Source organism: Antechinus flavipes, chromosome 4 (assembly GCF_016432865.1).
Source record: "Antechinus flavipes isolate AdamAnt ecotype Samford, QLD, Australia chromosome 4, AdamAnt_v2, whole genome shotgun sequence".
NCBI classification, from domain to species: domain Eukaryota; kingdom Metazoa; phylum Chordata; class Mammalia; order Dasyuromorphia; family Dasyuridae; genus Antechinus; species Antechinus flavipes.
In genome coordinates, this window is record NC_067401.1 from 109326034 (window position 1) to 109351730 (window position 25697).

The window sequence follows — 25697 nt, forward strand, 5'->3', positions numbered from 1 at the left end:
GCTGAGTAAACATCTGCAGACATGAAACAAATGGAAAAGGCAGGAAATTTAATAGCAATTGCATTTGGAAACTCAGTGTCGGCACAGTCAGTGATGGGATGCTTTTCTGCTCTCGAATCTCTGTAACCACAATGCAATTCAGGTCGGGGAGCCAACGAAGCCTGCAGGCTCTTTGGGCCCTGGATCGGCTCCCCTAGCAATCCAGCAGAGCATCTGTCCACCTTCCTTTTGCCACCCAGCTAAGCTGCAGCACACAAAGCCCAATCGCTGCGCTCGGCACTTCACTCATCCTGTCTGGCCCCCGGGGTCCCCAGAAGCCTGGGGTTGGGAAGGCGGGCAGGGACAGGCGCTAGGCATCGAGTGGCCGGTCGCATCGAACCGGAGCCGGAGGCCGAGAGCAGGAGAGGAAGGGAGAAGTGGAAAAGGGAGGGAGGAGGTAAGGGGAGGGAGGAGGAGGGGGCGGAGTAGGGACTGGAGGGAGTGGGGGGAAGAGGCCTCGCTCCGAGGAGGGAGCAATTGAATTTCAAACACAAACAACTGCATGAGCGCTCACCCACCTCCCGGGAGCTAAGGACCCCCCTATCAGCGGCCCGCACCCCTTTACTGGAGGCGGAGAAGGAAGAGAAGGCACGGGGAGCTGAGCCTCGGGAGCCGGGGCCAGGGGGTGGGCGCCTGTTTCAGGGCAGGGGGGATTGCACGAGGAAGAGGAGGGGGCCCGAGCTGCGCCTCCCCCTGTCCCCCCTTCGCGGTAGCGGAGTCAAACTTCAGCTCTCTCCTTCCCTGGGCCCCCCTTCCGCTCCAGAATTGAGTTTGGGGGAGCCACCGGAACCCCCAAGATGTCCCGCTCCAACAGGCAGAAGGAATACAAATGCGGAGACCTGGTGTTCGCCAAAATGAAGGGATATCCTCACTGGCCGGCCCGGGTAAGGAAGGAAAGGGATGTGCGGAGGTGCTGGGGCCGGGGCCGGGGCCGGGACCGGGCCGGGCTGGGCCGGGCTGGGTTGGGGGAGCAGATGGGTCCCGGAGGGGAGTGCGTGGTGGGGGTGGGGGGGAGTAAAGGAAGCGATAGGCCACGCTTATGCCCCAGCCGCCCGGGTTGCATAACGCGGGCACTAGCACATTGCACCCGGAGGGGGTGGGGGCAGGGGACGCCTGGGTCCCCGATTTTGCCCCCTCCCCGCCCCCATCACAGCCGGGTTCTCGGTCTCTCCACCTCCGTGTTATATAATGGTCTGGGCAGCTCGTGGGTCCGGGCAGCCAGGCCTCTTTGCCCAGGGACTGGGTAGGACTTGGCGGAGGAGAGAGGGGAGGGGAAAGGAGGGGGCGAGCACCTGGATCGGAAAGGGTGAGGGCCCTATTCAAAGTATACGTATGTAAGGGAGAGGGACTACGTGCAGGTCAGTTTTAGTCCCCTTCTCCCGAATGGCCAATGTCCCTCTCCCCAGGCCCCATCCTGGTCAGTTTCTCCCTTGGGGCAGTCTCGCCAGCTTGTCTGCCTCACTTGAGGGGCTGGCTTAGTCTCTCTCCAGAAACTCCTCCCACCCCCGGGGATGAGAGATATAACCTCCCCTATATTCCTGCTCCCTCGAACACCTCCATTCTGGGGTTCCCCTCCTGGTTCCCTCCTGTTTCCCTCTTTCGTTTCACTCACAGTACACCACCACCACCACCACCACCACCACCGTTTAGAGGAGGGAAAAGTGCCTAGGCCAGCCTGTGCGTTTGCGTGTTTGGCTGTGGGAAAAGAGTTTGTTCCTAAATCCTGGAAAACTTTGGGCTTGGAAGAGGGGGGTGTCTACCTGGCTAAGGAGATAATTGGAGAGAAAGCATTCCCTCTCCACAAAAAAAAAAAAAAAAAAAAAAAAAAATCCTTCTAATGAACTAAACTCTAATTTAAGAGCCAATGGAAGGATCTCTGGGCAGCTCTTGGAACTGGGGGTTCATGGGAGAAGGGAGCTTCTTTGTCGTTGAGGAGGGAGGGGGTGGTTGCTCCTCCCTCCCAGGTGTGTGCATCTCCCGCCACTACCGTCCTAGTGTCGGCCATGTGGTTGATCACCACACTGTCCCTCTGCCTCTAGTAGGCCCCTGGAGAAAAGCTGGGTTGCTCTCTCAGTTCTGGCTTAGGCCTTCCCTGCCCTCAGCACCTGTCCAGGTGCGAAGTGGATAAAGAAGAACAGGGAAAATCAAATCAATAGCCAAACTCTTTCTTCAAGTTGTATCTTTAGAACTGGAGTGGAAGTGGGGGGTTGGGAGGAAGAGTAGGAACTCAGATTAAGGAGAGGAGGGGGAGATGGTAGAAACAGGAAGGAAAAGGAAAGACAGAGTTGATGGAGTGTGTATCCCCTACTCCTGATTTTTTTTTAAAGGTTTGTGTTATTAATTACTTAGAGATAGTAAAGGAGGCTCTAAGGTACCTTAAATTATAAGTTTTACTTTAGAATAAATATCAGAATGAGGGACAAAACCAAATTGACAGGGGGATTGTGGGGAAAGAACTCTATGGGAAAGGATCCACTTAGGGGGCAAGTGACAATTTATTGAAAAAGTGTGTGTGTGTGTGTGTGTGTGTGTGTGTGTGTGTGTGTTTGTGCTTGTGTATGTGTGTATATGGGATTTTTCCTCTACTTGTGTTTTTGTGTGTTATATGGCTAAGTCCTATATCTTAAAGTAAGGGGAATTTTAGTGTGAATTTGTTAAGTCTGAAGGGTGTCCATGCCAGTGACAAAACCTGAAGAGGAAAATCTCTTCTTGTGTATAGGGGTGTCTGCAGGAGGAATTTTATGTATGTGTATTTGTGTATGTATGAATGTGTATGTAGGAGAGATGTCTGTCAGGGAAATACACCTCATGTGTTTTGTGTCTGGCTGAGGGCTGCTTTCCTCTATAGGTATGTATGTAGGGGGAGTTTCTATGTGTGTATGTAGAGAGGGCAATCTTTTGTATGGGTCCATTTGGATAGGATAACTTTCCAATGTGTTTAGGGAGGGAGGGTCTTAGTAATAGCAACAACAATAATAATAGTTAATTTTTGTTTAAGATTTGTAAAGTATTTTATATATGTGTTCTCATTTGGTCTTCAGAAGAACCCTTTGAGGTAGGTCCTGTTATTCCTTATTACAAATAAGGAAATTGAAGAGAGGTTAAATAACATGCCCATGATCAAATAGTCTGTAGGTATTATAGGCTGAATTTGAACAGCTCTCTTTTTGAATCCAAGTTCAGTGATCATTCCACTCTATTACATGTTCCACTCTGTAAGGGATGGAGGAGCTTAAAAATGTTTAGGGGGGAGGGGATTTTCCTTATGTATGTGTATTTAGGGAGGGCAAATCTTGTAAGTAGATCTACTTGTGACTGCTAAGAGGGGAGAAAATTTGTATGTTGGGTAGTGGTCATTGAATCTCTTCATGTTGGTGTTAGAGAGAGAGTCTGCTTGTATGTGCTGAGGGGGGAAATAATTTCTGTATCTGCTGGAGGTGGGGCAGTGTCCTTCTGGGTCTACTGGGAAGAGAGAAAATCTCCCTGAGTGGTTCAGAGTGTCCTGGTAGCTTCATATGTTTGTCTGCTTCTAGGGTGGAGGTGGGGGAGTTTCTATGAGTGTGTCTGCTGGAGAGGGGAGCAGAACATTGATCTTGTGTGTGTGTGTGTGTGTGTGTGTGCGTGCGCGCTCTCTCATGCACTGGTAAAGTATCCCTGTGCATGTCTGCTAAATGAGGGGTGGGGGGGAAAGGGAGGAATTATTGTCTGCATCTGTTGGTATGTCTGTCTGTCTATTGGGAGGTGGTCTACAATATTTATCTGTTAGGGGAAGAGATTTCTTTTTTGAATTTATTTTTTTAATTTTGATAATAGCTTTTTATTTTCAAAATACATGCAAAGATAGTTTTCAACCTTCACCTTTGTAAAACCTTGTGTTCCAAATTTTTTTCTCTTCCTTCCTCCCACTAGACAGCAAGTAATCCAATGTAGGTTAAACATGTGCAATTCTTCTAAACATATTTCCACACTTATCATACTGCACACACACACAAAATCAGATCAAAAAGGGAAAAAATGAGAAAGAAAAAAAAACATGCAAACAACAAAAAGGGCGCAAATACTACATTGTAATCCACATTCCACTGGGGAGAGAGATTATGTGTGTATGGGGGAGGGGGGATGCTTCTTATATGTTTCTTAGGAAAGGGATCTACTTGACTGTGTGGGAAAGGAGGGAATCTCAAGTGTGAGGGTGTGTGTGTGTGTGTGTGTGTCTGGCAGTGGTCTGAGGAAGTCCTCTTATAGATACTTCCTATAAGTCTCATGGTATGTGGATGCCTGCTGGGGGCAGGGGGAATCACCTTGTGTGGGTCTTGGGGGGAGATATCTTTGATTTGTGTTTGGCTACTGGGAGAGGGAGGCAGGAATATTCTTATATGTATCTAGGCAGGGAATCTCCTTGTTATATGTGTCTGGAAAGGACTATACTTTTTGTATATGTGGGTGGTGTTTCCACTAGTTCGTTTTTACTGTGGGATGGTGGTGGTGGTGGTGGAAATCTTGTGCCTTTTTTTTTTTAAATCTCCTGGAGGAATCTATGTGTGTGTGTCCATTCTGTAGATCTTGTTATATGTGTCTATTGGGAGGGAGTGGGTGGAAATCTCCGTGTGTGTGTGTGTGTGTGTGTGTGTGTGTGTGTGTGTGTGTGTGTGTCTTGGAATAGGGGGAGTTTCATTTAATATGTGCTATCGCTGGGGTGGTAGTAACTTTGGGGGGAGGTGTGTCTCTAGTAGGAAGGGGATCTTGTAAATGTGTCTGGGAGACAAGTCTCTATTGTGTGTGTGTCTGTCTGTCTGTCTGCTGAAAGGGGGAGGGAATCTAATTCTTATGTAGAAGGGGAGAAGAGTCTGCTCCTGTGGGGGTGGGGAGGTAGAGAGTCTCTAGGTCCTGAACTTCCTGGCCCTTTTTATAAACCTGAGCCACACCCTCCTTTTGGCCTTTGGAGGACTATCAGCCGGGCCTTTGATCTCCTCAGGAAAGTCCAGGAGGCCCCCAGCCTGTCCCCAGAAGCTGAAGAGTGTGTACTGAATGCTGCATAAATACACATACCCAGAGACGCACATTTTATCACTCTTTCATGCTCTTCTCCATCCTGAGCACATGTGGAGAGAGGAAGATCCAAAGCAGCCGGATCATGGGCATGTAGGAGTACATACGTGTGGGTAATGTGCACATTTGGACTTTAATCTACCCTTCTGACCCAGCTGGCATCTTGGTCTCAGTGCCAGAGCCACATTGGGTCAGCACAAGCACCAAATACTCCCTGCTCCCACTCCTACTGGGGGGCAAAGTCCAGAGGCCAGGCTGGAGGCAGCATGGAGGAAGCAGCCCGGGCTGGAAGAGGTGCCCGCCTGGATCCCCTTCTGCATTAGAGGGGAGATTGAAGAAGGCTGAAACCCCAAACACCTCTTCCTATTGGTAGACTTGAGGGAGAGGCCAATATTTGGCTCCTGTTTACATGAGACTGGGTCTTGGGATTAAAGAATGGGGAAGATGGGGAAGGGATGGGCTAAACTTTTACAGGGTTCCATAATCTAGCCCTAGCCAGGGCTCATGTCTGGACCTTCCAGATAGTGTTATATGTGGGAGCAGGAGATCAGGCAGGGCCATTGTCAACAGATAGGAAGCCAGACTCTCCCTGTCCCCTCCCCCCTGGGAGCCTGTTTTACTAGTAACCCTTAGTGTCCAGAATCATACCCTTTTCTCACCCTGCTCCCTTCCCACACCCAACTATATCTCCCCAGTCTTCTGATTCTTTGGTTATAACAGTATTGGAACTGTCTAGCCTTGGTCTCTTGGAATATAGTAGGTCCTCAACATATGTTTGTCAAATGAATACAAATATATGAATATGAATATGGTGATTCCTATTATCCTCATTTGTAAGATGAAGTTTAGACTGGATGATCTCAACACTCTAAATCCAGTGAATTGTGGTATATCAGACTTTGGTCTGGATCCAAATCTTATTTTAACATTAATTGTGTGGCCCTGAGCATGTCACTTTTCTTTAAGTCAGTTTCTTTATCTACAAAATGGAGAAGGTAATTGCACTATCTACTTCACAAGGTGCTTGAGATTGGCAATCCTTAAAAGGTTATGAAAATATGAGTTATTAATATTATAAGACTGGGACCCCGTGGAAATCAGCTCTTCCCATAAGAGAGATTCGCCATTCTTTCTCTTTCCTCTCCTGAAGCTAAATCACAGAACCAGAGAAATTTGGAGCTTGAAAGGACCTGAAGGACCATCTAATCTAATCCTGTCATTTGATAGATGTGGTAACATCCCAAAGAAATCAAGTGGATTGCACCAACTTACATAGGCAACTCAGTAGTAGAACTGGAATGAAATTTCCTGATTTCCATGCTTTTCCCTAGAAGAGTATTTCACTATGCCAGGCACTTCATAGAGTCATAGTCTTTTAGATTCATATAATATAGAAGCTGGGCTCAAGAGACCTGGGATTGGTCCCCAGGTCTGCATTGCTCTATGAGCAATCTTTTTACTTTTTATGTCTTAGTTTCTTGATCCATAAAATGAGGTAAGTCACAAGGGGAATAACAGATGGAGGAGAGATTGTCTTGGACCAGGAAGATCTGGGAACAAACACTGCCTCTAACACATACTGGCTGTGTGACCCTAGATAAGTCAAAGTCTCCTTTCTGCAAGAATTGTCTTTACTCTTTTTGTATTCCCAGTGCTCAGCACAGTGTCTGGCACACCATAGGTGCTTAATAAATGTTGATTGATTGACTGCCTAACCTAAATTGGTAGGGTTTTCCTCACCCAAAAGGGAATTTCCTATTCCAATATACATCATAGGTCTAATCCCTATGCCTAAAATGGAAATAATATATCATTTACTTCACAGGATAATTGTAGGGAAAACACTTTGCCAGCCTTCAAGCACTGTTGTTGGTGTTGTTATTACTGCTAATAAGAAGAGCTGGAGGTACCTCAGAGATCTAATTGATTCTAACCCCTCATTTGGCAGATGAGAAGTGAGAGGACAGAGCCAAAGTGCCTCCTTTATTTAAAAAAACCTTAGCTGGGGTTGCCTAGAATCAACTTAGTTATGAGAGAAAAGGAGTACAGTGTTCTTCATCTGGGACAAAGGTTGCTCCAGAATAGTTCCAGCTGTAGTAGAATAGGGCAAGGCTGGGGTTTAGGAATCCAGATAATTCCAGATTTTGGATCTTCTCTAGCCTGTGGAATATCTAGGCCAAGCAGAAGAGATTAGAGTGGTTGAGTGCTAGGAGAACCCCCTGTCCAGTTTCAGAAACTAGCTGTGTGACCCTGGGAAAGTAATGTAATTGTATTTGCCTCAGTTTCCTCATCTATAAAATGAGTTGGAAAGGGAAATGACACACCAACCATTCCAGGGACTTTGCCAAGAAAATCTCAAATGGGGTCACAAAGTTTCAGACTCTACTGAAATGATGAACAACATAGAGATCCCCAGAGAAAGAAAAAGTGGTGGATGAGTTGTTAAGTATACTACTTGGAGCGGATGAATACTGTTTACTAGCTGCTAATCATTATTATTAACTTCCTCAGGGATCTCCAAGCACTTAGTAGCTGCTCTTCTCTTTACCCTTACTTACACATAATCCCCAGCATGGAATCTCAGTGAGTGGGGGTGTTTGTGTAAGCAACCCGAAATTCTTGGTATGCTCACACATATCTAGACATAACATCTTTTCTCTGTCCCTTTGCTAGTTCTTGCCCACCTTCTCATACATACATGGTCTCCAATTCCCCACCTCATTCCCCACCTACTTTTCTAATCCCAATTGTCTCTTGTCCCAGATTATCCGGTTCCTGGGTCAAATTGAACGTAGGCCATTGGGTGTGTCAGACTGGCAGTGAGCCAGTACCTATTTGGGCTCTGTCTCTGGCTCAGCCCTGCCCCTCTCTGGGCCCTCTGTGGGCCATGGTTGGTTTTAAGGTTTTAGAGATTCCCCATGGGAGATTGTGAAGGCTCAGGGTGGTCCCTAAGTCAGGGAAAAGTTTTTTTGGGATCCTTTCATGCCCAGCCCCCTCAAAACCATTGAAAATTTCTGAGCCCTTATAAATTCATCTTGAAGGCCTCCCTGAGTCTGGTCCTGAGATGCCCCTGGATCTGGGAGCTAAAAAAGGCAGAGATAGGATTTTATAAAAATCACAGAATGTCACAGCTAGAAAGGTCTCTAAAAATCATCTAGGACATTGTAATCATTGTACAAATGAAGAAACAGGCCCAGAGTGGAAGAACCAAGATTTTCTGAGCCCTGTGACTTATTGTACCAACCTTGACTTCAAACAAGAGATATCTTAAGTACCTGATACAGCCAGCTATAATAGCAGTGACCTCTTACCTTCCTACTCTCACAACCCCAGCATATGTGTGTGTTTTGGGGAGGGGGAGTGTTGGAGACAGCTAAAAGAATATGGGGGGCAGGAGACAGGGTCCCTTGCTATTTGCTTGGGCTCCACCCTGACCCATTTAGCTGTGACTCATCTACTCTGAGTCACCCCCTGGGGTTGAAGTCAGTGCTTGAGATTCAGATCCTTTGGGAGGAGGAATATATGTGTGTGCCTGCATGCGGATGTTCACCAGCATATGTGTGTATTTTAGGGGAGGGAACCCCTAGACCCCAGAACTCCCACTCAGTGGAAGAGTACCCTTGCTTCTGAAGGAGAGAACCTAATTCTTTTGAAGCATGAAGAACAGGGGTTAGACTGTAGGGAAGGACTTTCCTCTTTTTTTTCAGCAGGCAAGACTTATAAAATCCTATAATTTAGAGGTAGAAAGTGATCTAGTCCAACTCTCATATTTTACAGATGAAGAAACAGTACCACAGAGAGGTTAAACAACTTTCTCAAAGTGACACAGGGGCAGAAACAAACTATAAAATCAAATGCTTTAGACCCTAAATCTTGTTTTCTTTCCTTTCTTTGAATCCCCAGTGCTTAGTACACAGTAAGTCCTTAATAAATACCTATTGACTGCTACACTGCTTATCCCCTGCCCTCCGGGGATCAAGGTGGGACTGTGGGATGTCTTATCTTCTGGGAGATCCAGAAATGGGAAAGAGGACCCTCCTCCTCCTCTCCAATATACCCATCAAGAAAGCCCATTCTCTGTGGGGGGCAGGTGAGAGGACAGAACGATCCCTTTTGCTGTGGGTGTCCTACTCATGCCTAGACAGATTAGGAAGGCTTTGGGTATTCCTTTACCCTTTGGTCCTGCCCTTTTTTTGGATGGAGTTTGGGATTGTAAATTTGGTGTCTTGAATCCTTTCTATTTTTAATTCCCATTCTTTGTTTTCCCTCTCCCCCCCACCCCGGGGCCTGGGCAACTGGATGCCTGGGTTCTTTGCCATGCTGTGCGGCTTGGGGAGGGGCGGGGCTGACCCTTTCTAAGCCAGTTTTCCGGTGGGGGTGTGTGCTTGTGCGTGGGCTCCGGTGGAGACTTAGGAGGGAGGTGTGAGTTCTTTGAGATCTCTGGAATCTGGTGTAATGTAAGTGTCGGGCCTTTCTCTGGCTCTGACCCATAAATGGCTGGAGTCACACCATGGGAGTGACGGAAGACCGCGTGGGTGCCTGCTTCCCTGGGAGAGCCTCCATATTCCTCTCTGCCTTTCTCTTGGCCTCAGTGGGGCTTGCATATCTGGCCCTTGGACCGTAATTTTCACCCCTACCCCCAGCCCTGGTTTATAGTTCCTGAAGCTCTACCCAGACCCAAAGGGCTGGGACTCGGAGCTTTTGCGATTATTATGTCTCCCTCCCGGGATCTCTAAGCACGGGTATTTCAGATTTTGCTTCTTGTTGGCCCCTCAGGGAGGTTAGGGAGGCGGGGTGGGAAGGCTGCTGGTAATAGGGCCCAGGTGTCCTGGCAGAGAAACTCTCCCTCTAGCCCCTAGCCAGGTCTGAAGTTCCAGACACTGATCTCCCGTGCTGTTCTCCATGTTGGGAACCTTGGTGCTCCAGTCTCCCTGCTGTGGTTTGATGGAGAGGACTCAGGTGTCCGACTCCAAGCGGAAGACGTGGGGAGTGGAGCGAGAGTTTTGTGTAAGTGGAAGTGGCCCAGTATCCCCTCCCCCCCTTATCCTGAAGGGTCAGTGGGGGAGGGGTGGCCACATTCCTGGTTGCTGAGTGGCCCGGGGGCGGGGCCGGGGCCGGGTTGTCATGGCGACAGGGATTGTGTGTTGGGGGAGAACCTGCCTTTCCATCCCCACCCCCACCCTGCGCACACGTGTATGTGGGAAAGACCACGTTCTCGGGTTCAGGGCTGGGCTGTTTCTTTGCCCCTGAGGGAGGAGGCAGCTGGGGACCAGGACTTCTGCCCCGGGGAGGAGCTCTGGATGAGACCACATGGGGGGAGGTTGTGGTTAAAGGAAGCTAAGTGGGGGTGGGGACAAAACTGAGCTCAGATTAAAAAAAAGAAACACCAAGAAACAAACCAACAAACAAAAAAAAAAAAAACCTTTTTCTTTGAGTTTAAATTCTTTTTTTTTCTTTTTCTTTTCTTTTCTTTTTTTTTTTTTTTTTTTTGAGGGTCGCTCTGTTTGCCTTTCCGAGAGATGTCTTCTGTCTCTCCTGAGGTTTTTCTTCCTGGCCTATGACTATTTCTTTCTGCTGCCTTTGTCTGTCTGTCTGTATTAATCACACCCTAGGTCAGCAGTCTGTCCTGTCTCCCCCACCCTGGAGCAACCTCTGGGTCTTCAACCAACATGGCTACCTAGCCTCTGTGCGGCGGGAAGCCAAGCTGTTAGTAGTGCTGCAAGGACTGCTGGGAGGTGTAGTTTCCCATGCCTTCTCTTCTGCTCTTGATGGCCTAGCCCAGAATCCTGGGAGCTGGGCAGGGTTTCATGCCCCTTCTGCTCTGGGGCCTCCTACTGTTCCCAGCCCTCCCCTTTCTCCTCTCATGTTTGTCTCCATCCTAATTGTCTCACACCTTTTAATAACAACCTTCCAGACGTTGGAAGTTGAAAGAGGGGAGGGGAAAGAAGTACAACTTCCTTGGCTATAGTTAAGCTTTGTTCTTTGCAGAGGGACCAGGCACACATGGGTTGTTTCCACTGCCCCTAATTTAGAAGTTAGGAGGTCCGGGTTTTGATCTCAGTGCCCTCATTTATAAAATCTGAGGATTAGTTCATATGACCACTATCTAAAGCTCTTCCATGGCTCCAATGATGTGTCGTGTAATTCCCTCAGAAGTGAACTTCTCCCTCTCAAGCAAATGTCCCCAAGATTTATATGGGAGGTTGAGATAGCAGTTTCATGTTTCCTTCTCCTGTTCCCCCCCACCCCATCTCCCATTCCTACCTAGATTGATGAAATGCCAGAGGCTGCAGTGAAGTCAACAGCCAACAAGTACCAAGTTTTTTTTTTCGGGACCCATGAGACGTGAGTGAGGTTTGAGGGGAAAGGGGGAAAGGGGAGAGGTGAGGGAGAAGGAGGATCTGGAAAAGTGGAAAGACAAAGGGTTGTAGGGTGGTTAAAAGGGGCATAAATTGGGGGGGGCTAGGGAGAAAGTATGAAGAGAAGGGAGTGTCTCTTTTCTCTTCTGCATGGAGGCAGCCTATAGAATGACCTTACGTTTCTTCTACCTCAGAGCATTCTTGGGTCCCAAAGACCTCTTCCCGTATGAGGAATCCAAGGAGAAGTTTGGCAAACCCAACAAGAGGAAAGGTTTCAGTGAGGGTCTGTGGGAGATAGAGAACAATCCTACTGTGAAGGCCTCTGGCTACCAGGTAAGCTCTAGTTTCAGATGGAGGAACCTCCAAGGAGGGAATAGACACTTTTCTCAAAGAGTTGCTATGGGGGAGAAACCCAGCCTAAATGATACAAGAACTTCTGGTAGTACTGTTGGGTGGGTGTGGAATTTTAGCAGAAGGGTTAAGAAGGAGATTATAATAAGAAAGAACATGGGGGTGAAACAGTTTATTTAGAAGTTCAGATGATGGTAGATAAGACATTAAGGTTTCATCTGCCCAAGTATAGAGTCAGAACTCTGAGGCTCCAGGAAAGGCGGGGAGGAGGTGGGGAAAGAAGGAAGCTGGGGAGTTAGAATTGGGCAGAGGGTCATTTCTGTCTTGATAGGGGAGGGTGTTGGGGTGAGAGTGAAAAAGCCTTTATTTTTGACTCTTCTACATCCCTGTGTCTTCTATTCAGTTAGTTACCAAGTCTAAATCACAATAAATATCTCTGGCCTCTGATAATTCCTGCTTCTCCCTGTTGCTACCCCAGGTCTTCATTATCAATTCATTATCAATATTGACATTTTAAATGTCAATATTAGCCTACCAACTGAGATTCTTCAAGTCTTCTCTTTAATACAACCTTCTTATTACCAAAAGTATTTTGGTTATTTTGAAAAATTCATACATCTAATCTTACTATTCTTATTCACAAAACTTTCATTGGCCCCTTTTTGCTTGCAGATTAAAATTCAATCTGGCATTTGAGGCCATCCATCATTTCTATAAAATCAGTAAACATTTTAAAAGCACTACTATTAGCACTGGGGATACAAAGAAAGGCAAAAAACAGCCCCAACTCTTAAGGAGCTCATAAGCTGATGGGATTAGATGGCTGCCCTGGGTCTTCTCCTTAAATGAAGAATTTTAGAGAAATTCTCCACTGTCTACTCTCCATTCTGATCAGAGGCAGGCAGGTGTCAAGGGTGGGGAAAGGGGAATGACCTTTCTGCTTCATTTCATATTCTTCTTTTGTATCAGCTCTATACTGTTGTCAAACTGGATTGCTCCCTTTCCTTTGGACACACTGAATTTTCCTACCTTTGTTATCCTGTTCCTAAACCTGTAATCCTATTCCTCTACCTGCTAAAAGCCTACTCCTTCTTTAAAGCTCAGCTTAAAATCTGTCTATCTCATTCTAAGAATGAAGTAGCTCCTCTGGTTCTTAACAACCTTTTCTCTAAGATTTCACTGAGTACTTTTTTGGTGGCATTTACCAGGTGCATTTATAATATAATATTCTTGTTACAGCATCTAGTCATTGGGTCTTCTTTACCTATTAGAACATGAGTTTTAGAGCTGAAGGATTTGTATTTCTCTCTGTGCTCTAATTACAGTAGGCATTTAATGAAGGTAAACACATCAACATGCATTAATTAAGCATCTACTTTATGATGGAGTCTTAAGTCTCTTCCCATAAGAGGCTTATTCAACTGAGGGAGTCCATATATAATAGATAAAGTGATACATTGTAAATAAAAAGTAACAATGATGAAATGAATGGAAATTTCTGAAGTGAATCCAATTAATGTCTAAAATAAAAACAAAAATTAGAGGAAGTAACTCATCAAAGAGAATTCCTGGGAGGTAGCTTCTGGATTGATGGGAAAAGAAAGTTTGTATGGGGGGAAGGGTGCAACTTTTGGGTATCTCCCTTCTCATCAAATATCTTGATCATTGTTTTTTTCAGGGACTTAGAATTAAGAACCCATTTTAAATAAAGATGGAAGGAGGATTTGTGTAGGGGAAAGGGAAGCAGTTGACTAGGGAAAGAGGCACAAATAAGGCATCTGGGATCTACCTTTTCTTTTTGCTCCCCCCACCAGCCATCCCAGAAAAAAGGCTGTCCAGAAGATGCTGAGCCTGATCGAGAGGTGTCAGAAGGGGATGGGGAGAAGAAGGGGAACACAGATGGTAGCAGTGATGAGGAAGGAAAACTGGTGATTGATGAACCTTCAAAGGAAAAGAATGAGAAGGGAGCACTGAAGAGGCGAGCCGGGGACTCACTGGAGGTAACACTGTTCTGGGATATATCCCAGAAACCTGAAATTCGAATGCTCAATCTCTTCCCCAAAATTGCAGAGAGGCAAAGTTCAGTTCAGTATGAGGAAAAGCTTCCAAACCATCAGGTCTATTATAAAGAATGTGTTGTTTTGGGAGCTAATGGATCCCCTCCTCATGAGAGTTTTTCAGATGAAAACTTGCTCTCCAATTATTGAAAATGGTTATGGGGGAGGGATTCTTGCTTATGATTGAGTTAGATTATTATGATATATATTTTGCTATAGTTAGATATAAACCACAGATAAATGTGTATAAATTAATGTGTAAATATACGTATGTGTATAAAATTTGAGGTAGATGCTGTTTTAAATCCCCATTTTGCAGATGAAAAAACTGATGGAGAAGTTTGATTTGCCATTATACTGTGCTGCCTCTTAGGGTTCTTGTATCTTTAAGATTCCAGGGAGTTGAGTAATAGACCTGAATTAAGAGGTAAAAGAAGTTGGAGGAAGGACTTTGAAGGGAAGTTGTGTGCAAACTCAGGAAGCCCTGAGCTAGGAGTCAGGAGACTTATTCAAACTGTATAACCTTGAACAAGTCAAAAACTCTGAGCTTCAGTTTCTTCTTGTGTAAAATGATAATTGACTTCACAGTGTTGCTGTATCTGCCAGTGCTTTGTAAGGTATAAAGCCTTGTAGAAGTATATTATCATTAAAAATTATTATAACTAATAACAGGAGGATGAGATTTAAAGAAAGGAAGATGGGATCTCATGAGTGAGATTAGTCTGAGTATGAACTAAGGGGGAAGGAGACACAGGTAAAGATCCCTTTAACCTAATCTGTACATTTATTCTCCCTCCTGTTCCCCTCAATTGAATTTAGGATTCCCCCAAACGACTTAAGGAAACCCAGGACCCTGAGGGGGAGGGGGATGAGAAAGAAGAGCTGGCCCTAGAGGGAGAAAGAGCTCTTCCCACCGAGGGGGAGAAGAACAGTGCCCCCTCGGAACCAGGCCCCGGCCGGGGTTTGGTTGAAGAGGAAGAGGAGGAGGAGGAAGACGATGAAGAGGAAGAAGAAGAGGAAACTGCCAAGGAGGAAGGCCCTATTCAGGGTGTCAGAGATCACAAGGAGAGGTAAATGAATGAGGAATAAGGAGGGATCCACCCCCATATAAGATCTCTCTTAGGACCCTTCTCAGAGATTCATTTACAGTGTCCTGGCTTAGGAGAAAGTAAAGTATAAGATAGAATAATATACATTAGGATGTGGGCATTTGAAGGGGAGGGGGACCATTTCTAAGACCAGGAAGGATTTCCTGTGGTCTGTCTCCTAATGTCTGTTTGAGTGTAGGGGTGGGAGTGGGGGGGGATATATCCTGTTCTTGAAGCAGCTTGTACAGGTTATGAGGGAAGAAGTCTCCAGTGAGCTGGAAACAGAATGGACCCAAAGTAATTCTCTCCTGCTTTGTCTCCTGCAGCCTGTAGCCGACAATGTTTCCAGAGGAGCCCCCACCCTGTTCCTGCTGCTGTCTGGGTGCTATCGGGGAAACTGGTCATTGCCTGCAAACTGGGAACCCCCCCTTCTCCTGCCCCCCCGCCCCTGATACCCTGACATCGGCAGCTCTCTCTTTCTCTCTCTTTGAGCACCCTCTCCCCACTCTCCCTTGGGCCCAGTCCATACTGGGTAAGGAAGGAAGGGATCAGGGCCTGGCACCACTGTCTCCCACCACTTTCTCTGACCCTCTTCTGCTAGGCAGTGGAATGCCTCTTCCCTCTCCTGAGTCTCAACCCCTTCCCTGCTGTCCTCATTGCCCCAGCTCTGATTTTGGGAGGACCCAGTTTTGGGAAGGGTGCTAGCTTCTGAGGGCTGTTATTTCAGTGGGGAGTTGGCTGGGGCTTTCCTGGACTAGCTAACTTCCTGATCTTTCCCTCAGCCTTTCCCCACCTCCACCCCCATTCCTGGAAAGACTGGTGAGTGAGGATGTGGGTTTTAGAATGGAAAGGATGGAAGGTAGACTATAGTAAGGGGGCTGCCCAAAGTTGGGAGGAGGGTGCATTACATGAGGAAGGGAGTGAATAATCTCTGCCCTCCAACCCTAATCTATCATCCCCTTGCCCAGGGATGATCTGCTGATTCAGGGAAAGTCTGACAACTGGAGTGGAGTTAGGTAGGGGAATAAATGCTTGGTGATTGGTCCCTATTCCTGCCTTTGGTACCCTATAACATTCTGGGAGTGACAGCTGTCCTAGTCATTGTTTCTAGGGTTACAATCTTGGGGCACTGAGGGTTTTACAGAGGGTTAGGTAGTCCTTGAGTAGGTTCATGGAGAAAATAGCCTGGAGAGGGTGACTATATTTGAAAGCCTCTCCACTGAGGGGTGAGAGATTGCCCTTCATACTTTTATCTGTCCTCTTGCCCGTGGCATCATAAAACTCTTTTCCAGGGCCCAACACCTGGGAGAAGTTGCCCCAGTGAGATGAGGTGGGGAAGTTGGGCATTAGACCCTTCCCCTTCACTCCTTCTAATCCCCACCCCCTGGTGCTTCAGGCCCTCTTTACAGGAATATTTATCACCAAGGCAAAGAAAAAAGTAAAGTGGCATTTTTTAGGAAACATTTTTAATAAAAAAAAATTACAAAAAATATTTTAAAAGATTCCCTAATTCTCCATGCTCCTCTTTTCCCCTTCTCTCCTTATCTTCCCACTTCATCTTCCCTATCCTCTTGTCTTTCCTGACCTGTTCTTCCCCTATCTTCATCCTATCCCCTATCCCCTACTGCTGCACCTGGATTTTCTGATTTGCTGGAAATGTAGTTGTCTTATTTGGGGCTTAATGACTTTCTTTTTTTTTTGTAGCTGGGCTTTCGTTTTTTTCCTCCTTGTGTCTCTCTTGTGTTTTTTCCTCTTCCTTGTTGTCTCCTCATCCACCCCCAGGAAATAGACCCATTCCTCTTGCTATTATCACCAGATTCAATTTGTAACCTACAGAGAGAACAAAAAGAGGGAAAAAAGTCTTCTATCCTTCCCCAGTAATCTCAATCTCTCTCTCTCTCTCTCTCTCTCTCTCTCTCTCTCTCTCTCTCTCTCTTTCTCTCTCTCTCTACCCTCCCCCTATTTCCTTCTCTCTCTTTTTTTCTCTCTCTCACTTACTCATCTGCTCCCTTCCCAACAACCTCTTCCTCTCCCCTCTCCCTGGGCTCTGATGAAAAGTTGCCGACTGTAGCTTTGGAAATTTAGCTCTAAGAACCGGTAGACAATTTCAGTTCTAGGACAATAAACCTGTTGATTATTATTTGGGGCCCTGGCTGGTTCTGTTTTTTTGTGGGGGGCATTGGGGAGGAAATTGGATATGAGCTCTCCCTCTCCCTTTCCCTTTCCCTTCTCCTGGCTCTAGCACGTAGGATCATGTGTGTAACAGCTTGGTTGCCGCTTATTGACAGGGACATCTTAAGGAATTTGAATACTGGAAGCATAGACTTTAGCCTTAAACTTAAAAAAAAAAAGTCTTAAGCTCTTTCATAATAATAGTGAACATTTATATAACATTTTAAGGTTTATGAATTTCTTTACATTTGTTTTCTCATTGATCTTCACACCAGTCTTGTGAGGGAGGTGCTATTGTTATCCCCAGTTTACAGATGAGGAAACCAAAATCAGGTAAATTATGTGAGTTTCCCAGTGTCACAAAACTTAGTAAATGTTCAAATGGTGTCAAATTGATTTGACTCTTAAGACTAGCTCTCTATTCATTCTGCTACTTAGCTGCCTTTTTTCCAGGTGACATAAGGATTCTATACTAAAGTTATCCTCAGATGCTTCAGAATGATATGCATGGGACTGAAGTCTCAAAGGCTGTGCCAATGGAGCACAAATTTCTCCAAGTCTCACTGGTATGGCTTTGAGTATGGTAATGGACTATGAAGAATCATACCATGTGAAAACTAAAAGACTCTTCTATCCTATGTAGTACTAACCCTTTTATTTTGTAGGGGAAGTATTTCATCTAGAGCCATACAAGGGAGTTACTAGGAGAAAAAGGACTCTGACTTATTTCTAGCTCTCAATCAGTGTGTTTTTCTCATCTGCCCTGCTGTTTCTGTGATCCAAGGACCAACCTAACAAGAGAATCTCATTCCCAGAACATTGGCCGTCAGGAAATGAATCTTTTTTGGATTCAATAACGTGTGAGACTGCTGTGGTATGGAAGGGTTTTCATTTGTATTAGTGGGATAGTGCACCTAAATTAGGATAGCTAGTTGGCTTGATGAATGAAGTGTAGGATTTAGAATCTGGAAGATGAGTTCAAATCCTGTCTCAGACCCTGGCTTTGTGACCCAAAGGCAAGTCACTTAATTGCTATCTGCCTGTTTTCTCTTCTATAAACTGAGGGTAATAATAGCTCTTCCGTCCCAGGGTTTTTGTGAGGATCAAATTAGGTAACATAAGCATTATATAAGTGTTTACTATTAATGTTATTAAACTCAGATCCCAGATATCAAAAAGACATTAGGCTACAATGAACCCTAAAGAGACCCTTAAATGGGGAAGAACAGAATATAATCAGCATGTGGAGGAGTGGGTGTGTAGAAGGGCATGTGGGGGGAGGACCCATGGAATCAGAAGAGTTGGAATGGACTTCTGAGCAGATACACTTTATAAAATCAACAAGGGTCTTGTTCTAGTTTATGCTTGAAGACTTTTGGAGATGAGTAACCCTCTACAGAAGCAGTCCATTTCACTTTTGGACGGTTCTGATTTGGTCTCACTGTCCTTATTTTTACCCATCTGACCTCTCAACAAATTCAAATTTATCAGTGTTCTTAAAATGTGGCATGTAGACTTAACACATTAAGATGTGGTCTGACCAGGGCCTAGTCACACACAATAGGATTATCATTTTCCTCACTTTGGGCATTTCTTTTGTATAGTCAAAGATTATATCTCACTTCTTCAAAATGTTAGTGGATCTGTTATCATACCAATTTAGGTAATCTCACCTTCCTTTTTGCTGTTCAGTTGGTTATTTTTAGTTGTGTTTGAGTTTTCATGACCCCATTTGGGGATTTCTTGGCAAAGACATGGGAATGTTTTGCCTTTTGATTTTACAGATGAGGAAAATGAGGCAAACAGAATTAAGTCACACAGCTAGAAAGTGTCTGAGGTCAATTTTGAACTCGGGAAGATGAGTTTTTCTGATTCTAGACCTGGCACTCTATCCACTATGTCACCTAGCTGCCCCAATTTACTTTTAAGTATCTGTATTTTGTACAAACCCATCATCTTTTATTCTCCCTATGTGACCAGCTTACCTCTTCTAAACTTATATGTCCTTGATGACATCTGTTTTTGTATGTTCTACTGGTGCTTTCCTCTTTTTCATCACACTTATGTCCCCCAAATTTTCCCTTATGTCAAAGAAAAAGAAGCAAAAGTCACTTATTTGCCATACTTACAATAATCTGTCATAGTTCTCCCACACATTTCTGTAGTAAGGGAAGAGGTATTCCTTATCTCAAAACTAGGACTTTTGCTGCTTTTTCTATTACTCAAAACTGAACTTCCTCTTTGCAATCTTTTCATTAACACATTATTATTATTATTATTATTTGCTGAGGCAATTGGGGTTAAGTGACTCGCTCAAGGACACACAGCTAGGAAGTGTTAAGTATCTGAGATTAGATTTGAACTAAGGTCCTCCTAACTTCAGGACTAGAGCTCTATCCACTGCACCACCTATTAATATTATTTTCATAGTGTTTTTTAAATTATTTATCTCTTAGCTCTGTATCCATTCACACAAAATTCTTTTATGTTTCTCTAAATTATGAAATTTTGCTTTTTGTATAATAACATTCTTTTGCCATAGTTTTTTCAGCCATTCTTCAGTTAATGAGTTCCCACTTGGTTTCTTTGCTGCCAGAGTATTTTAAAGAATATTTTCGTATACATTGGTCCATGGTTTCTGTCTGACTTCCTTAAGAATATGTGCCTAGTAGCTGGATCACTAGATCAAAGAGTATGGGTAGTTTAGTTCCCATTCCCCCACTACCCCTCCTTTCCCCCTTTAATTAAAACAAATCCAAAGCAATTGGACCATTTTATAGCTCCATCAACAGGGCATCTGTTTGCCGACTTTCCAGTACTCCTCCCCCCTCTTGCTCCCTTTTGTCATCTTTGCCAATTTGGATAGTATGAGATGAAACCTCAGAACTGTTTTTTTTTTATTAATAACTTTTTATTAATAGAACTCATGCTAGGGTAATTTTTTACAGCATTATCCCTTGCATTCACTTCTGTTCCGATTTTTCCCCTCCCTCCTTCCACCCCCTCCCCCAGATGGCAAGCAATCCTTTACATGTTGAATAGGTTACAGTATATCCTAGATACAATATATGTTTGCAGAACTGAAGAGTTCTCTTGTTGCACAGGGGGAATTGGATTCAGAAGGTATAAATAATCCGGGAAGAAAAACAAAAATGCAAGCAGTTTATATTCATCTCCCAGTGTTCTTTCTTTGGGTGTAGCTGCTCAATCAATTTGATCAATTGAAACTGAATTAGCTCTCTTTATCGAAGAGATCTACTTCCATCAGAATACATCCTCAAACAGTATCATTGTTGAGGTATATAATGATCTCCTGGTTCTGCTCATTTCACTTAGCATCAGTTCATGTAAGTCTCGCCAGTCCTCTCTGTATTCATCCTGCTGGTCATTCCTTACAGAACAATAATATTCCATAACATTCATATACCACAATTTGCTCAACCATTCTCCAATTGATGGGCATCCATTCATTTTCCAGCTTCTAGCCACTACACACAGGGCTGCCACAAACATTTTCCCTTCTTTAGTATCTCTTTGGGGTATAAGCCCAGTAGAGACACTGCTGGATCAAAGGGTATGCACAGTTTGATAACTTTTTGAGCATAGTTCCAAACTGCTCTCCAGAATGGCTGGATGTGTTCACAATTCCACCAACAATGTATCAGTGTCCCTGTTTTCCCACATCCCCTCCAACATTCCGCATTATCTTTCCATCATTCTAGCCAATCTGTCAGGTGTGTAGTGGTATCTCAGAGTTGTCTTAATTTGCATTTCTCTGATTAATAATGATTTGGAGCACATTTTCATATGTCTAAATAGTTTTAATTTCTTCATCTGAGAATTGTTCATATCCTTTGACCATTTATCAATTGGAGAATGGTTTGATTTCTTATAAATTAGAGTCAATTCTCTATATATTTTGGAAATGAGGCCTTTATCAGAACCTTTGATTGTAAAAGAACTGTTTTAACTTGTATCTCTCTAGTAGTAATTTGAAGCATTTTTCTTGTGATCCTTTATGGGTTTTGATTCTTTTAAAAATAGTTCATATCCTTTGACCATGTATCTTAAGGGGGATTGCTCTGGTGTCTTATATTTTGTATTTGTGCCAATTCTTTATATGCTTTGGTTGTTCTATTTTTATTGGTAATATATATTGCAAGGTTTTTTCCTCTATTGTTTCTCTAATTCTGTCTTCATTGAGCTTATTGGCTAAAAGCTTTTTGGTTTTATGGAGTAACTGTTTTCTGTCTCATATTTTATAATCTCTGTTTATTTAGTTAAGAATTCTCCCCTGGGATAGTTAAAGAAGGTACCTAACCTTATTCTTTCTTTTTTAAATGCTGTAGTCTTTTATGTTCAAGTCTCATGCTACCTGGTTTATAATCATGATGTAAGCTTAACTTTCACCAAACTACTTTACAGTTTTTCTAGTTCTTGTCAAAAAGTGCATTCTTTGTCCAATAATATATTTCTCAAATCTTGCACCATTTTTTTCAATTGTTTCTGTTTATTGTTTATCTGATCTATTCCAATCATCTGCTTTTTTGTTGCTTAACCATCCTGATTAAGTATTGATACTGCTTAACCAGTATCAAATAGTTTTGAGATTTCTGTATTGGAACATGGTTTGAGGTTTGATAATGAAGATCTCCCTAAATAGCGCCTCTCTTGTACCGACCATGTTTCTGTCAGTGACCCTGTTGATACCTTGCAAATGTGACTGATGGATCTTAAAAGTCTGTTAAAAAACTGTTAAAAGACCTGCATAATTTTCCAATATAATCTGCCATTTTATTCACTTTTGTCCTAGGCCTATCTTCCTCATATGTATATGTACACACACATACATGAGAGTATGTAAAAATGCATGTGTATACATATATATGTGTATGTAAGTTCATGCACTAAACTGGCTGTCCAACTTCATGTCTTATCCCAGACCAATGGTGTAAAATTCATATATTGATTACTGTAACATATACTGATTTAGAAAACCACAAATTATGGGGCAGCTAGATTGGGGCAGTGGATAGAGCACTATCCCCGAAGTCAGGAGGACCTGAATTCAAATCTGACCTTAGACACTACTTTTCCTGGCTGTGTGAACCTAGGCAAGTCATTTAACCCTTGCCTCAGCAAAAAAAAAAAAAAGAAAAGAAAAAGAAAAAGAAAAGAAAAGAAAACCACAAATTAGCATTATCTATATTCTGTTATATTTTTGTGTTATTTTATTAAGCATTTTCCAATTATATTTTAATATGGTCTTCCCTGCACTTGGAATTTTGCTGACTGGGAGTTTTATACTTCTGGCTTAGGCAGAAGTCATTCTTCTATTTCATTTTTTCTGTGCCAATTGTTAAACCAATTTCTTTTGAATAGCCATGGATCTTATGGAGGAAAACTTGTAATATTCTAAGATTACATTAATTTTTTGGTCTGCCTCATCACATTCTTGACTTATATTAAATTGACTCAGAGTCTCTGAATTTTTTTTCACAAGAACTGTGTCATAACTTTTTTATCCTCCATTATGTGGTTGATTTTTTGAACCCAAGTGTAGGTATATAGAATCATAGATCTAGAAGTGAAAGTAACCAGAGTTCAAATCTGGCCTCAGACACTTACTAGCTATGTAGACCAAGTCACCTAACTTCTTCCTGACTCAGTTTCCCTATCTGTAAAATAAAGATAATAATAGCACTTACCTCACATAATTGTTGTGAGGATCAAATGAGATGATAATTGTAAAGTGTTTAGCATAGTTCCTGGCACATGATAAGTGTGATGTTAAATGTTAACTAATTGTTATTATCTAATCTAACTCCTTCATTTAACCAGCTAGGAAATTCAGATTGCAGGAGATTATGAAGTTGCTCAAAACATACAGCAAATTTTGTGGGTGGGATTTGAATCTAATTCTAATGACTCCAAAGTAAGCCATTAGTCTTTTTGTTGTAATATGATTTTTTTCATATATTTTCAACAGCAACTCAACAATTATATCCATTAATTCTTTCTGTACCTTTAAATTGTTCGATTTTACCTCAATTTCTTTCTGTTTGCTTCAGTGACTCAGATATAAAAGGAGAATGTTAGACTAAATGACTTCTAATGCTTTAAATCCCATGATCCCTGCTCAGCTATTTGCTGAGGGACCGTGGCTTCATTCTATGATTTATAGAAATAATGTTGGACTTCAAATCAGTCAACTACTTTCATGTGATAAATTAAAATAAGGTATAATGGACTATTGTAGACCTTGGAGTCAGATCTGGATTCTAGTCCTGTTCCTGAAATTTATTTATTATATGATCCTGAGCAAATGACTTAACCTCTTTCCACTTCCATTTCTTCATTCATCTGTAAAATCTGGATAATTATAGTTGTATGACTTCCCTCACCTAGTTGTTATGAGGAAAGGGCTTCAACAACCTTAAAGTATTATATGAATGAGTTATCATTGCTTAACTTATCTTTTCCTTATTGACAATTTTTGTTTTAGTCTTCACAGCCTGATGATCTTTTCTTAGTTGAGAAATATTAATATTTCAAAAACCTATGATTTCAAGGTTTGAAAATCTCCTTATCTAAGGCAGGTCATAACTTGACTATAACTTAGGAGATGTCTTAGTTGCCTGCATCTGGGTAGTTAAATGACTTCTAATATGACTACTAGTCATACAACTAGTAAGTTTCAGAGACAGGATTAGAACCAAGGTTTTCTTGACTCCAAGACTAGCATGCTCTATCATGATGTCTTTCTATTTTAGTGAAGAAATCAAGAAAAATTGAATTGATTAGTTCTATCTTATGTCTATTTCCCCCATTAGTCTGTATTTTTTGGATTTGTTGTTTAATCTTCCCTAATCAGAGGTAGTATCAATTTTCAACTCTGTTAAAAATGGCTACTTAGGATTCATCACCTGCCTTATCACCTTATCACCTCAGGTGATCTCTACTTTTTCTTTTAAGCCAGTCAGTAGGGTGTAATGGATAGGGCATTAGGCTTAGAATCAGGGACCCTTGGAATCAAATCTCTATCCTGGATAGTTACCGTGTTTCCTCGATAATAAGACACTGTCTTATTAATTTTTTTGATAGAAAAACACCAGAGGGCTTATTTTCAGGGGAGGGCTTATTTTAATGAACATTGACAGCAATTTTAATAAAACAGGTAAATGTGAACAAAAAAAAAGTACCTTTATTCAATAATGATCATGTCGTCTTCTTCAACAACATCGTCATAAGTGTCCATACCCTGAATTCCGTCCTGAATGTCTTGCACCTCTATTTCCTTCAGAAGAAGTAGACCCAATCTGTCATGTCCAGCAATATAGCTCTCTTTAAATGAACATGTCTTGTCCAGGTAACCTGCTTGTAGTGCCTTGGTGACACAGCTGTCAGTAATTTTATCCCATGACTTCTTCACCCAAGTCACGACTTCTTGCAGACAGGGCTTCACAAAGTTTCCACGCTGATTTCTTTCCATTCTATTTTCAATGTAGTCATTGACTTCCATGCACAAATGGTCCTTGAATGGCTTGTTTATTGCAATATCAAGGGTCTGGAGATAGGCAGTCATTCCTGCAGGAATCATTACTTGATCTATTCTTCTCTCTGCTAGGAAGTTCTTCATTTCTTTAGCGTGGTGAGTGCTGGCTGAGTTCTTCTTTTATCCTCCATCATGCCCCCTGAGTGCTTCTTTTATTCTCCATCATGCCCCCTGAGTTCTTCTTTTATCCTCCATCATGCCCCTTTTATCCTCCATCATGCCCCCTCACTCCCGCTTACATACCGGGTTTTTATGTTGTCCTGCCTCAGCTCTCCTCCACGGCACTGCTCTCAATGGTGCCAGCAAGCAAACCACTGGAGAAGAACAGGATGACGAGCTCACTGCTGCAGCTCTGATTGGATGCAGCTCGGGAGCGCGGCATGCATTTCCGGGGGGGGGGGGGGGGAAGGTGGGGGGGGACGCGGACGCGGATGGTGCATACAGAGGGTACCGTAATGTAGCGTGTAGCGCAGGGGATCACCTTCACTACAGTAGCAATCTCAATAGGGCTTATTTTCGGGGGAGGGCTTATTTTAGAGGAATCTTACACAGTAAGGGGAGGGCTTATTTTCAGGATAGGTCTTATTATCAGGGAAACACGGTGCAAGATTTGTGATCCTGGACAATCCACTTAACTTCCTTTGTGCTCTTATTTTCCTCATCTTTAAAATGAAAAGGCTTTTGAGATCTCTTCCACTGAAAATAATGATACTTCAGATTCAATATTTAATTTTGTCAGTTTCCTGAGCATCCCCATTGGTCTCTCTAAACCAGTACTTTTTGTTTAATTAGAAAGATTTGTTTTGTGTTTTTAGAATATTTAAAATATATTTTTTTCCCAGTCTTGTGTCATTTACTTTTCATTAAAATTTTAGATCTTGGGATCCTACCTATTCTTTCTCTAAACCTCTTTTAAAGTTTCTTCCTCTGTAAAATAATGAGGTCAAACTAAATGGCTTCTAAGGTCCTTTTCAGTTGCAGTCTCAAAATTAAGAGTGTGCTTTGGAGAAAGATTCCTAAGCCATCA

At 43.2% G+C, this 25697-nt stretch overlaps 1 protein-coding gene across 2 annotated transcripts; it reads left to right on the top strand.

Annotated features, from left to right (window-relative positions):
* Positions 1–333: 333 nt before the first annotated feature.
* Positions 334–17083, top strand: HDGF (heparin binding growth factor). Of its 2 annotated transcripts, XM_051993765.1 has the most exons (7): positions 334–436; positions 803–923; positions 11357–11433; positions 11642–11780; positions 13613–13798; positions 14675–14925; positions 15270–17083. In XM_051993765.1, exons 2-7 carry the CDS (start codon positions 837–839, stop codon positions 15274–15276), a joined length of 747 nt encoding a protein of 248 aa, XP_051849725.1. In that variant the 5' UTR covers positions 334–436; positions 803–836; the 3' UTR covers positions 15277–17083. The 2 variants fall into 2 exon arrangements, with proteins under 2 accessions (XP_051849725.1, XP_051849724.1); XM_051993764.1 differs by lacking the exon at positions 334–436 and having other exon boundaries at positions 466–923.
* The last annotated feature ends 8614 nt before the right edge of the window (positions 17084–25697 follow it).